Raw genomic sequence first — 14,647 nt, 5'->3', positions numbered from 1 at the left:
CGAAATCCAAAGTACAGGCAACAGGTCAAAAACACAGAAAGGCAGTCCAGACAAACAACAAGGCAGAAACTCACAGGCAAAACAGGGAAAACCAGAGATCAAGAAACCAAGATACAGAAAACCGGGAAAACGCACAGAATTGCAGCTGTTACACTAAACAATACTTCGCAGGGAATGACTGAGAGAACCAGACTTATATAGGCAGAGTGAACAAGGCTGATGAGCTGACATATTGATGAACGCGAAATCTCATCCTCTATTCACTGCCATTATAAGGCTCGGAAAAGCCATCATATTTATTAATATATCTCCGATTGTGTTCATCAGAAAGAAGAAAGTCATACACACCTAGGATGGCTTGAGGGTGAGTAAATCATGGGGTAATTTTCATTTTTGGGTGAACTATCCCTTTAAGGCTTGTTTTGCCACTTTTATGTTATAATCTGTGCCTCGTTTACAAAACAAAATGCTCCAAACAAACATATAATCCTCTAACAAGATCCAGGACACCATCAAAAATAAACCATCCACTTGTTTCTGACGCTGGGATCCTTCTGAAGTCTACAGAGATATTACTCTATTTTTCCTGTTGTCAACAGACTCAAGCGAGTGAAGTAAACTGAACACATGTGTATACTGTATCAGCGTAGACGGCGTCAGTCATTATAATGACTTCAGAAACTGAACGCACATCTGTATACTGTATCAGCGTAGACGGCGTCAGTGATTATAATGACTTCAGAAACTGAACGCACATCTGTATACTGTATCAGCGTAGACGGCGTCAGTGATTATAATGACTTCAGAAACTGAACGCACATCTGTATACTGTATCAGCGTAGACGGCGTCAGTGATTATAATGACTTCACAAACTGAACGCACATCTGTATATTGTATCAGCGTAGACGGCGTCAGTGATTATAATGACTTCACAAACCGAACGCACATCTGTATACTGCATCAGTGTAGACGGCGTCAGTGATTATAATGACTTCAGAAACCGAACGCACATCTGTATACTGTATCAGCGTAGACGGCGTCAGTGATTATAATGACTTCAGAAACTGAACGCACATCTGTGTACTGTATCAGCGTAGACAGCGTCAGTGATTATAATGACTTCAGAAACTGAACGCACATCTGTATACTGTATCAGCGTAGACGGCGTCAGTGATTATAATGACTTCAGAAACTGAACGCACATCTGTGTACTGTATCAGCGTAGACAGCGTCAGTGATTATAATGACTTCAGAAACTGAACGCACATCTGTATACTCTATCAGCGTAGACAGCGTCAGTGATTATAATGACTTCAGAAACTGAACGCACATCTGTATACTGCATCAGCGTAGACAGCGTCAGTGATTATAATGACTTCAGAAACCAAACGCACATCTGTATACTGTATCAGCGTAGACGGCGTCAGTCATTATAATGACTTCAGAAACCGAACGCACATCTGTATACTGTATCAGCGTAGACAGCGTCAGTGATTATAATGACTTCACAAACTGAACGCACATCTGTATACTCTATCAGCGTAGACAGCGTCAGTGATTATAATGACTTCAGAAACTGAACGCACATCTGTATACTCTATCAGCGTAGACAGCGTCAGTGATTATAATGGCTTCAGAAACTGAACGCATATTTACATTTACATTTATTCATTTGGCAGACGCTTTTATCCAAAGAGACTTACAAGTGAGGAATACAACAAGCGATTCATCATGAAGAGGCAAATAGACACAAGAAGTGCTCACAATACAAGTTTCAGACATTGCTCAGAGTATCATAAGCTACAATAGAGAGAGATTAAAGGAAGTGAAAGGTAGTGCTGGAGCCTGTGGTAGATCTGTAAGCAAGCGTCAACGCCTTGAACTTGATGCGAGCAGCAATTGGTAGCCAGTAAAGAGAGATGCAGAGAGGCGTGACATGGGCTCTTTTGGGCTCGTTGAAGATGAGACGTGCTGCAGCGTTTTGAATCATTTGTAGAGGTTTGATTGTGCATGATGGCAGTCCAGCCAGAAGAGCATTGCAGTAATCAAGCCTAGAAATGACCAGGGCCTGGACGAGAAGTTGTGTTGCATGTTCTGTTAGAAAGGGCCTGATTTTCCTGATGTTGTATAGTGCAAATCTGCATGACTGAGCTGTCTTCGCAATGTGGTCTTTGAAGGTCAGTTGGTCATCAAAGATTACTCCAAGATTTCTGGCCAAATTTGATGGGGTAATTGAGCATGTACCTAGGTGGATGGTGAAATCATGCTTTAGAGTCGGATTGGCAGGGAAGACGAGAAGCTCAGTCTTTGCCAGGTTGAGCTGCAGATGATGTTCTTTCATCCATGCCAAGATGTCCGCCAGACAGCTTGAGATTCGTGCAGCTACTGTGGGATCATCTGGTTGGAATGAAAGGAAGAGCTGTGTGTCATCAGCATAGCAATAGTAGGAGAAACCATGTGCCTGTATGATGAGACCCAGTGATGTAGTGTAAATGGAGAAGAGGAGGGGTCCAAGCACTGAACCCTGAGGAACCCCCATGGTCAGTTGATGAGCTTTGGATACCTCCCCTCTCCAGGCAACCCTGAAAGACCTTCCTGTGAGATAGGATTCAAACCAGTGAAGTGGAGTACCTGTGTATTGCCCAGTGAAGATAGGGTGGACAGAAGGATCTGATGATTCACCATGTCAAAGGCAGCAGATAGATCGAGCAGAATGAGAACTAATAATTTGGAATCAGCCTTTGCAATCTGCAAGGATTCAGTGACCGATAGTAGTGCAGTCTCGGTCGAGTGGCCACTCTTGAAACCAGATTGATTGACGTCCAATTGATTGCTCTGTGAGAGGAAAGATGACACCTGGTTGAAAACAATTCTTTCAAGTGTTTTTGCTATGAATGGTAGGAGAGAAACAGGTCTCTAACTGTCTACAAGTGACGTGCTTAATGTGGGTTTTTTAAGCAGTAGGGTTACCCGAGCCTGCTTGAATGTGTTAGGGAAAGTGCCAGCGTGGAGAGATGTGTTGATAATGTGTGTAAGTGCTGGTAAAAGTGTAGGAGCGATGGCTTGTAGAAGGTGTGAGGGGATGGGATCTAGAGGGCAGTTGGTGGGATGACTGGAGAGAAGAAGTTTGGATACTTCTCAGTGAGGAGAGAGAACGAAGAGAGGAGGTGTGTGGCTGTGTGTGTGATTGGTCTGAGTTCCTGTGTGTGTGGAGCGGAGAACTGACTGCTGATGGTAGATGTTTGTCAGTGAAAAATTATCAAAATTATCAGCAGTTAGGGAGGAGGTGGGTGGTGGTGGAGGGGGACAGAGGAGAGAGTTGAATGTTTTGAAAAGTGTGCGTGTGTTAGAAGTGCTGTTGATTTTGTTGTGGAAATATGAAGATTTAGCAGCATGAATTTCACCAGAAAAGGATGTGAGCAGAGATTGATAGCTACCTAGGTCAGATTAGTCTTTTGATTTGCGGAATGTTCTCTCTGCAGCCCTGAGTTTGGTTTTGAAGAACATCGGATAACCAGGGGTTATAGAGGGAGTAGCACGTGCAGGCCTGGATTACAGAGGACAAATACTTTCTAGAGAAGAGGTTAAGGTGGAACATAAAGTGTCTGTTGCTGTATTCACATCCAGAGATGAGAATTGCGTGGGTGAAGGAAGGGAGGATGATACAGCAGAGGAAAGATGAGAAGAAGAAAGAGAGCGCAGGTTTCGTCTGAAGGTAACTGGTAGAGGGGTTGGTGGTGAACAAACAGGGAGTTGTAGATTAAAAGTAATGAAGAAATTATCAGAAATGTGCAGAGGTTTTACCAAAATGTTGTCTGTGATACAGTTGCACGTGTAAATGAGGTCAAGTTGGTTGCCAGATTTGTGGGTAATTGTGGTGATGAGCCAATTGAGATCAAATGAGGCTAGAAGAGAGAGGAAGTCTGAACCATAAGGCTTCTCTAAATGAATGTTGAAATCGCCAAAAACAACAAGTGGACTGCCATCCTCTGGGAATGAGGACAGCAGCATGTCCAGTTCCTCTACAAAGGTACCCAGTTGGCCTAGGGGGCGATAAATTACTACGATATGAATTTTGACAAGGAATTGAGATTGTAATCGCATGAAACTCAAATGAATTTGTTGTTGCATAGAGAAGAGTGAGTTGAGTATTTCCAATTGTCAGAAATGAGAAGACCTGTGCCCCCACCCCTCCCAGACTGGCAAGGGGTATGAGAGAAAGTGAAGTTGCTGGAGAGAGCAGTGGGTGTTGCTGAGTCCTCTGGACGAATCCAGGTCTCAGTCATGCCAAAGATATTGAGAGTAGAATTAGTCAGTCATTATAATGACTTCAGAAACTGAACGCACATCTGTATACTGTATCAGCGTAGACAGCGTCAGTGATTATAATAACTTCTAATTGCTTTTGACATGCCTCTCACATCTGGTGTAGGTAAATGTCAGCCGTTAAGAGACTGAACACCAGTGGGCGGGGCCTATGGTGCGAAGATGTAAAACTATTGGTCGATGTCTTGCTCTGGAGGCAGTCATATGCAAATGTATTTACCCATGTGACGTCACAGATCCTGCAATATCCAAATGAGCCATTTTTGAAGCTTGATTAAAAAAATGCTTTGTATATAATGAGGGGGACGTTTTAAGCTATGAAACTTGAAGGATGTTTTAATTTTACAAACACCTCTTATATGTCAAAAGATCAAGGCAAATTTGATTTCTCATGTCATGACTCCTTTAAAGTAAAACAGTACCACTGTTGCTACTGCTAAAGTCACCTTGAAATCAAAATTGACACTTCTTATTTTTTAAGGAATATTGCAGTGTTTATTTTAAATGATTTATCGGTGATATATCATTATTGTTTTAAATTCATGTTCCTGGTAATCTTGAATCAGAATATCTTCTCCTCCCTCTTGCAGCATCTCTTCTCTTCTCTAATGACGAGGGCGGGGCAACCTGTGACTCACATGAGATCCACCAATAGCAAACCACAACCATCCAATCAATTCCCCACGGAAAAAACCAAGCCCCGCCCACATTTGTTCTTGTTCGTGAAGTGTTTTACTCGGATATACGACACAATAGGGAAGAAAAGACTAGCGCAACTTCCCTTTACAACTTTAAGGTTAGTTTTTTCGGAAGTATACATCAGAAAATCTAGTTTAAACCATGTAAGCACATTCACTGAAAACAGTCTGTTTCTCTCCCAAATACTCTGACTGAAGAGTCTGAATGAGGCCTAGAGTTACATAAGCCTTCTCTTCCCTGAACCACAGATTCAGTGCATTCTCTCTCTCTCTCTCTCTCTCTCTCTCTCTCTCTCTCCATTCAGAAGAGTTTTGGCAGTTTCTCGTTAAACCCTCTTCCGCACCCCATTACACACACACACACACACACACACACGCACACACACACACAGCGGTGTTTTCCACCATTCATGCTCAATACCTTTGGGAGTTTGTGCAGCAGTTGTTGAAATACAGTGTTCTGTTTATTGCGTTTGTAATTGAAAGCAAAGCCAGTCATTAGTCTGGACACAGTGGATGGTTATGATCTTTGTCTGTGATTGGTTGAGGTTGGTAGGTCAACATAACTCATTGGCTAAGCTCTTGAAAGCCGTGAATGAATTTGCTCATTAGTTGTCCAACACTGTTTTGTTGGCCAAAAGAGTCCCGCCGAGACAAAACCCTTCTCATGGGTTCTGGCTCGCTCTGCTTCTCTCTCTCACACTAAACCTTCACGCTGAGCTTTTGGGTTTTTCATTCTGCAAGATTCTCTGCATGAATTTAGAACACTTGCTTTTTCAAACGCAGTGTTTCCATTTCCGCTCAGCTGTGAGCGTTTCAGAGTACCATAAGAGCCCAGGCCTGAATTATTCTGTTTCATCTTACTTTTAAGAACGTCTCTTCAGTAAGCGACATCATTTGCGCTTGTTTGAGCGTCTCTGCATGTTGTAATGGAACAGCACAGATACTCCTGACGCTCAAATCTAAGCTCTGGACCCGAGCGAAGCCTTGTCTAACGGAGCTGTGAACGCCTGCTGGCTCAATGATTTCTCCAATGGACGTCATTCTCAACCTGATAACTCCAGACTCCTCACCATCCACCTCCCCAACCAACACCGTGAGTTCAGTGTGTGTTTTCAGAAAGCTCCTACACTTTGCAAAATCCGAATATTACAATTGAAATGTGAATATGAAGTTTGCCTGTATTTAAGCAAACTGCAGTTGATCGATTTTATGGTTTTCATGTTGCAATGTTTTCATGTAAAATGTCATAGTTTGCCATGCCGTTCCAAACCTATGACTTTCTTCCTTCTGTGGAAGAACCCAGCTTACAGGGAATGTTCTCTCAAGGTTCTCTCAAAGTTATGAACAAATGTTCTTCCAGTAACATTAATAGAACAGTTGTTCAAAGTTATCTTAATGTTCTCAAAACATTAGCACAAAAACATTATTTATACATCATTCATGGAATGAAACATTTTAGTTGGATGTTTGTCTAACGTTTTTACTACTTGTTTTAGAACGTTCAGAGAACATTCAGAAGTAACATTCCCATAATGTTTAAAAATTGAGAAAATGGAATATTCCCTTAACATTTGCATATCAAGAAAAAAAAAAGTAAAACATTAAACTAATTGTTTTGAACATTCTGGGAAGATTCAGAAATAACATTTTCATAACTAAAACACATTTTTTGTTAGCTGGAAAGGTTTCTCAAAATGTTCAAGCTGCTCTTTTCTATGAAAGTGAACGAGGACTGTATCACAGTTGCTCCTCTGTGTGACTTCTGCTCTGTCTTCTGAAGTCATACAGTTTTTTTGACAAACAGACCAAAATTTAATCTATTGTTTACTGAAAATCCTCCCCTCTGTTGTGGCTCACAAATCTCTGTCGTAATCAGAGATAAAAAAAAAAAATAAAATAAATAAATAATAAAAAAAGGTGATTCAACTTGCTGAAGTTAAATTTACAAGTTGTACAGGGTTGGAATTACATACAAGCAAGTAAATTATTACAAAATTTGCATTTCTTGGTGAGAAGAGTATCAGACACATTGGTGTGAATCTTATTAAAAGCTTATGAGAGACTTTCACAAATGCTGTTTTGACACAGTTACTTGTGAAAGACTCGCTTGTAGTTCCTGGCCCGAGATAACCAGGAATTTATTCCGTTTCACAACAGTAACTTTAATATTAGCCATGGCAACACTTGTGTAATAAGTGCAATAGTTTAAAAGTTAAGTGCTATAAACAAATTTGCTTGAGTAATTCTTGTTTCCTTTTGTGTGTGTGTGTGTGTGTAACACGTCCAGTTATGTAATTGTCCACTGATGATGAATAAGGCATTGTTAGTGCACTAGTCTCCCTTAAAGCAACAGTAAAGAGGATTTCCACCTTTTTTCAATCCGGCCTTTGTGTAAATGTGAAGGGCTTAGACTGTCATAATGACCTAGGTCATTTAAAAATTAAATTGCATTTAAAAAGTGCATTGTCTAGGCACATAAATAGTTTACAGTAGAGCATAACTAGAAAAAATATATTAATTAATATATAGTACATGAAATAACATAAATAGAACAATAAAAAACTGATTTGATTTGATTTGATGAGTACCTTTTATTACATTTCAAACTTTTAGACTTGATTTTATGAATTTTCAGTCCTGTAAGTCACAATTTTTTGATTGACACCAAACACCTCTGGAGATCAGATCACTCAACATCACCCACATAGTTTAGGCAGTTTTATTTGCATGAATCCATTATAAAGGAGGTTTATGTCAATCTTGCAGTAGTTGTTAACTTATTTAAAGCTTGAAGTTGTAATATCTGCCAAAGTACTTGCTGTACAGACACACACACGCACACGTATGATGCCTTAAAATGCTGCAGATCACTGGGTTTAGAGTGAGAGTTATTCCTTTTCATAGACAGAAACCAGTTCAGAGAGCTGTAAGCGTCTGCATTGCCTTAGTGTGTTTAGTGTTTTGATGCCATGAACCTCACAAACAATGTTCTTCCTCTGAAGCACTCATTGTATGTGTTTTCCAGCGTTTTCCAGTTTTGTGTGCTAAAGGTATCAGACGCTCTGTGAACAGACTGCTGGTCATTTGTGCGCGTGACCTCCAGCATTCAGCATTTCTTTCCATATCTCCTTCCTTCAGATGTTAATTTTTCCGCACCTAATCAGGTCCTGGTTCCAGACCAGCAAGCTTTCATGGCTGGTGCAGAACTATTTTTTCAAACAGGAACTGCCTTTTCTGTAATGGAAAGATGCAGACTGGATCAGGAACCAGCATCAGATCCAACAGAATTCATTGTAGAATTGAAACTTCTACAACCCCCTGCTCCTTATTTCTTCTTTAAAATATTTGAGCAAACTTGATTATGGTTACAGCTACTAATAACAGTGCTCATCTTTTACACATTATAAATTCAGAATTTACCCCAAAGTTAGCAGAAAATATTACAAAAATGGTCAGATTGAACCTATCTGTATATGTAAGTCTTGCATCAGTGAATAACCATAAACAAGTTCATTACTGTATATGGCTAAAACCATTTGAGTTGCAAGCATGGTTTAACCTCTGACAGAAGACATGTTTTATTGTTTATCTGGATAATTAGGTGTGTTCTTTTGTCGAACAGGAATTAGAGCTGCACAATTAATCGTTAAAAGATGGTGATTTCAAACACCCACGATATCTCATTCCTAAATGAAAACAATTCGCCTGTGTCTATTAAACCTTGACAAACATTCAGATGTGTGTTCTGATCCAGAGAGAGCAGTTGTCATGTATAGATATGAAACAGCTTCACAAATAGTCTTTTCAACCACACCATATCATTATTTCTGTCTTACAATAATTCATATTATCACAAAAGTACTGGATAAAAGTTTATAGTTCAGATATAAACACTGATGTCTACAGTAGAGATCAAAATAGAGTAAATCACCTTTTGAAAGTAACTTGATGCTTCAAATAAACATTGAATTAATTACATCATTACACCAGTAGGTGGAGACAAGTGACTTAAAAATGTGTTTGTAATTTGAGTCATTCATTCAAGAGATTCATTAAAAAATGCTGATCCATCCAGTCCTTTTAAATGTAATTATTGGGTTTCAGTTTCAACTACTCAATACTCAATACTCAAATATCTACGGAGACCCGCACATGGCATGCAAAAAAAAAAAATAAATCGTGTGCACGACTTACTAATTCGTTCCCTCGATTTACTAAATCATGCGCATGATTTATAAATCGACGGAACGAAAAAGTAAATCGTGCGCACAATTTAGCCTACTATTTTTCTCCTGCATGTCATGTCCAGGGCTCCGTAAATATCAAATGATACAAATGTAAAAATAAAAACTTTAAAGCCATTCAAATGTTGACATATCTTACTAAGATTCAATTATATATAGTTTATATTCTTTGTTATTTACAGAAATAGATCATGGTGAACATATTTAGACAGTTTGTGAAAACTGTCTAAATTTCAAAAAAAGTTAAAAGCTGCTCATCAACAGTAGCTGTCACAGTTGCTAGGCGACAAGAACAGTCCTCCGTAGGATAGATCGTCCCATTTAACAACGCTAGCTTCGCCCTTTGCGGCCTTTGTAGGATGCTGCCTCTGAATTGGGACACAGCTTTTATGAGTGAGTCATTGAATCATTAATTTAAGAGAATCGTTCAAAAACACAGATTCAACCAGTGATGAAACAAGTGAAGTCTTTATGAGTGAGTCATTGAATCATTCATTTAAGAGATTTGTTCAAAAACACTGATTCAACCAGTAAGGGTTAGCATTTGTTCAAAAACATCTGAAATCACATACTCTTATTTAGGTAGGTACTCTTATTTTGAATAAGTAACTACTTCACGATCGCTAAAAAAGTATGTTGTATATAGTATGAGTGTGTGTAGTATGAATGTGATCTGGATGTACTACATCTACCATGTTGTCACGATCATGTGACCTGCAGCGTCAGTTGCATCACTTCACTGTCATTCCTGTGGCCTCATGGGATAGTAAAGTGTCCATCATATGCACACTTCAGAATCCTGCCGGAGGTACAGGTCATCCGGGAACTTTTTGTCTGCTCTTTTATGAGTGCTGTGAATTCAGACATACTTCTTCTGTCACATACTGTTTTTCTATATAGTAGGGAAGTATGAGATTTCAGATGCAGCCAGTGATTCATCCAATAATGAAACAAGTGAATTATTTATGAGTGAGTCATTTGAGTAAGTGAAGTAATATGAGTAAGTAATAAGTGAGTCATTCATTCAAACCAAATTAAACATTTCAAATTAATTAAACAGTATGTGCACAGGTTTCACTGTTAAATAGAACACAACCACAGCCGTCTGGAAGTCTGAATTCTGTTCATTTTAATAATGTTTTGACTATTGACTATAACATATAGGAAGCTAAAGCCAAAAGTAACAGATATTAATCAGTCTATCACTAGTTTTAAGAAGTGTTTTCTCACATAATAGGAATAATAAAAGTGATCAAATCAGTACTCACATAAATACTTATTCATTCAGTCCAGCATTTAGCAGAATAAGGTGTAGTCAGCCAGACATTATCGTGAAATTTTTTCCTGCGGGGTTATACAAGACCTTATTTTCTCATAATGACCGTCTGACTGTGCATTACTGCTTACATAATACAGACTATTATGACTTTAATGAATCTGACCAGTTTAATTGTATGGTTTAATTTGTTTGTGTGCTTGTGATGGGCTTCATGGCTCCAGAACTGGTAGAACCGGTCAGTCGCTCTCACTTTGTGGGTTTGTCCTTAATCACCCTCGAGACGACACCCGTCCTGACCGATCCAGACGGACCGTCGTGTTCAGCCGGGAGATTATATCTCAGATTACAAGGGACACCATAAATATTGAGAGTTGGATTCGTCCTGGACTGTAAACACAGTGTTGCCAGAAATCTGTTGCTGTCTGGTTAATACTCTTGTGTCAGCATAAGCTTTATGCAATGAAATTTGTTGTTGTTTTTTGAAAATTTCTCTGCAATGGATTATTTTAGTATGGCTTTATTAAAACTTTGTTATAATGAGGTGCATGGATAATTCACAGCCTCAATAACAACCAGACATGGTTAAAACAGCAGAAACATAAATGTTCTTTTTCATTCATCACTTTTTTGGCCTAATGTTGTTAATATTTCTGGTTTCATTTAATGGCATCCTTAAATATGCTTTAGAGAAATACAGATTACTCAAAATGACTTCTTTTATATTCTTTGTAATAATTGGTGAAGTATAGTTTATTTCCATTTCAAACGTGATGAAATACATTCAGTTCTCTTTAAAGCGACTGATTAAACAGTGCCCATGACGGTGTTGAAATATGTCAATTTTAAAATTTGAGTTTTCCTGTATTCATTTCTTATAATAAATCTATAATCTTCTGGAACCTCTGTAATTTCCATAAGGAATATATACACTGTTCTGGCTGCTAAAATCCATTATAAACTAAATACTGCTCCTGTGTAGCTAAATCATTTACAAACAATAAATTAATGGATAAACAAATTAAATCAAATAGAATGGAAAAGGACGACAAACAGAGGAAAGTAGATTAAAGTTTGATTTTTTCAGGAATCTGTCGCATTTAATAAGCGAGTCTGTAAAATAAAAATGACTGGGGGTCATTTATTCAAGCAGTTGAATAAATGAATCTATGTACAATTATTCAACAGTAATAACAACATGAAAACGCTAAGAATACATTAAAATACGGATTCGGACATCAGCGCATGGTTTAGTTGAATTCAAAGAATCAATTCGGCAGGATTCAATCGATTCAGTAAAGAGAACCGATTCTCATAACGATTCGTTCGCGAGCGCTATAGGGATGATGTCATGTTTAAAGCTTCAGGCTGGATCACAGCGGTGGGTGGAGCTTAATCCGCCAGTTCAGATGCCTCTGACACTTCAAAACAAGTTTGGGAAGTTTGGGGAGAGAAACCGGCGGAGCGGCGTGTTTTCCGGCAGAACTCATTAGACTACTAAATGAAGCGGTGGAGAGCTCGAGCTCGCTCAGAGAATGCACTGGGAGCAGCTGCTGCGCGCGAACAATGGGAAGGTGAGAGGACACAGCTCTGCACTTCAGACATGTTAGTTATAAATAATAGGCGAGAGTGTACATACTGAGTCGTTTAGACTGCCGGTGAATGGAAAGTTTGAAGCTTTATCTTATACCGCGGATGTAAAGCACAGGATGTTGCGGTTCGAGATCATGTGTGAGTCACCGAGTGTGATCATCATTGTGTCATGTTGCACCTGTGTTGACTAAAGCAGCGTTTCCCTTTACGTCAACTTGACTCACTTTCTGCTGTTCAGTAATATCAGAGGTGCTGAAATGTGACCGAAAGATCACCTTCAACATAAAAAGTTATTTATATATTAAAACATGGTGTATAATACTTATCAAATCAATAATTAATGGGCATCAGAAAGTTAGAAGTGCGGTTAAGATGTTTTCACACACTCCTACAGTTGAAAACCCTGGAGTTAGTGTTGATGAATGGGAGTCATTATTACTCATATATAGGTCAGATTAAACACTGCTCACAGACAGATCTGGACTATATGATCAGACAGGCTTTTATGTCCAGATCTGAGATCTGACCTCAATATTCAGCTCATTCTGTCTAAAGACATTGTCAAACTATGAGGTCGACACATACTGTACAGGTAGTCATGTGTTGAGATGAGTATCTTTGTCTCCTTTGTTTTCAACTTCAAAAATGCCATAAGATACACTCTGAAAAATGCTGGGTTAAAAACAAGTTGGGTTGAAAATGGACAAACAAAGTGGTTGAGTTAAATGTTTGCCCAACCTGCTGGGTAGTTTTATTTAACTCAACTATTGTTTAAAAATGACTGTATTGCTTGCTTAAAGTGAATCCAAAATATGTCGGAAATTAACATGTATTAATAAGTTTAATGAATAATAATTAAACAATAAACATTTATTAAACTGCTTATTAATAAATGTTCACCTTTTGATTATTATTGTTGCCTCTAGTAATTATGTGTCTGATTTTTAATTTCCAACCTATTTTGGGTTCATTTTGGCCAGCCACGTAGTCATTTTTAAACAATAGTTGAGTTAAATAAAACTGACCAGTACGCTGGTCAAACATTTAACCCAACCGCTGGGTTTGTCCATTTTCTACATAACTTGGGTTGTTTTTAACCCAGCATTTTTTAGTGTACTAAAACCTTTTTTCAGCTTATGTACTTTGAATGTTCACAAATCTTTTATTTATTTATTTTTTTTGCAAGGGCACTGTAGCCTCTTAAAATGAGGGGAAATGTAATTTTTGAGGGCAAAAAGAGAGAAATGGGTGTGTGTGTCAGGATATTGTGATGTGGATGGTGACCTTTAATAGCCTCCATCTGCATGCTGATTGCAGAAGCGGGTGATTGCTTCATTGTGTCAGCAAAAAGTCACCCATAGACCTATTTTCCAAGAACTGATGTGACTTTTCTCTTCATTGGCTTCCTCTTGGCTCTTTCTCTTGGCCGGTGCTGCAGATCGAGAGGCTGGAGGGTGGTCTCGCACAGGCGGTGTCGTACGGGGCTGATGGTTCGTTGCTGGGCTCCGAGGACGCCGGTCTTGACCCCCAGCGCACGCGGCAGGCGATTGCTCAACTGCAGCAGAAGATCCTGAAGCTCACAGAGCAGCTGCGCATCGAGCAGGCGGCCCGCGATGAAAATGTGGCCGAGTACCTCAAACTGGCCAGCAATGCCAATGACAAACAGCAGAGCTCCCGAATCAAACAGGTCATTATTATTTCTCTTTTTCAGTGTATCTTGCACACATGAATCAGTCTTCTGTCTCACTGCTTTTTTAAGTATGCATCTTCAAAACCTGTCTGGAAAATGTCCACGTTTTACCACAAATTAACAGAAGGCAACTAGAAATTTTTAGTACCATTTTTTTTTTCCCCCCACTTTGACATTTTCGTGGCAATTAAAGATGGCATGAAATGAAAATTCACTCTTCACAGTAGTGTGTAACACAGTTTCTCCTACTAGACACTTTGGCAGGTTGAATTTTATATATAATAAATGCATTTTTCAATTGTAGTCTTTTAAAAAGGCATCTGAAATAATAAACTAAGTGCAATGTAGTGTTGTCAAAAATATTGATTTTTCGATACGTCGATACTGAAATATCTAAAACGCTTCCAATACTAATTTTCCACAGAATAGACACACGATACCAGCTGCTCTTTCTCTCTCTCTCATCTCTCTGACAGCGAGTTGACACACAAACCGCCTCGTTTCACTTGCTCTGGATGAGTGTTACAGAGCTTGCATTTCGGCTGTTGCTCATAATTTTACTCATTCCTGCAGATTTTGTTCTCACACTCAAAGTGAGCGCACATAAAGCTGCCTCTCAGTACTAAACTGAGTTCTTTTTCACTGCTTATTGCGCTTAAACAGTCAAATACACACAAAATAATGTCAAAATGCTGATCTTGGTGAGTATTCACGTAAACACAGTCAGTTATGTTTGAAGAGAATGTAAACAGTTGAGAAAGAAAACGCATGTGTAACAGTATAATGGATCCGTGCGTCAGGTTTTAAAGTGACAGC

The 14,647-nt window shown here is 39.0% G+C and overlaps 2 protein-coding genes across 7 annotated transcripts in view; both read left to right on the top strand.

Annotated features, from left to right (window-relative positions):
• Positions 1–14,647, top strand: part of LOC127516969 (uncharacterized) — a 214,263-nt gene that overhangs the window by 146,221 nt on the left and 53,395 nt on the right. The gene's annotated exons all lie outside the window — the stretch shown is intronic.
• Positions 1–14,647, top strand: part of tmcc1a (transmembrane and coiled-coil domain family 1a) — a 45,178-nt gene that overhangs the window by 23,115 nt on the left and 7,416 nt on the right. For 3 of the 5 annotated variants that reach the window (XM_051901944.1, XM_051901947.1, XM_051901948.1), the window contains one exon: positions 13,580–13,828. In XM_051901944.1, coding sequence (XP_051757904.1) covers positions 13,580–13,828 — 249 coding nt within the window. Of the gene's footprint in view, positions 1–5,684; positions 6,122–11,914; positions 12,123–13,579; positions 13,829–14,647 lie in introns of those variants that run through there. The other 2 variants (XM_051901945.1, XM_051901946.1) reach the window with 2 other exon arrangements.

This window comes from Ctenopharyngodon idella, chromosome 8, assembly GCF_019924925.1.
Source record: "Ctenopharyngodon idella isolate HZGC_01 chromosome 8, HZGC01, whole genome shotgun sequence".
In the NCBI taxonomy this organism is placed as follows: Eukaryota; Metazoa; Chordata; class Actinopteri; order Cypriniformes; family Xenocyprididae; genus Ctenopharyngodon; species Ctenopharyngodon idella.
Note: the sequence above shows the minus strand (reverse complement) of the source record. Positions and strands in the feature narration are given on the sequence as shown.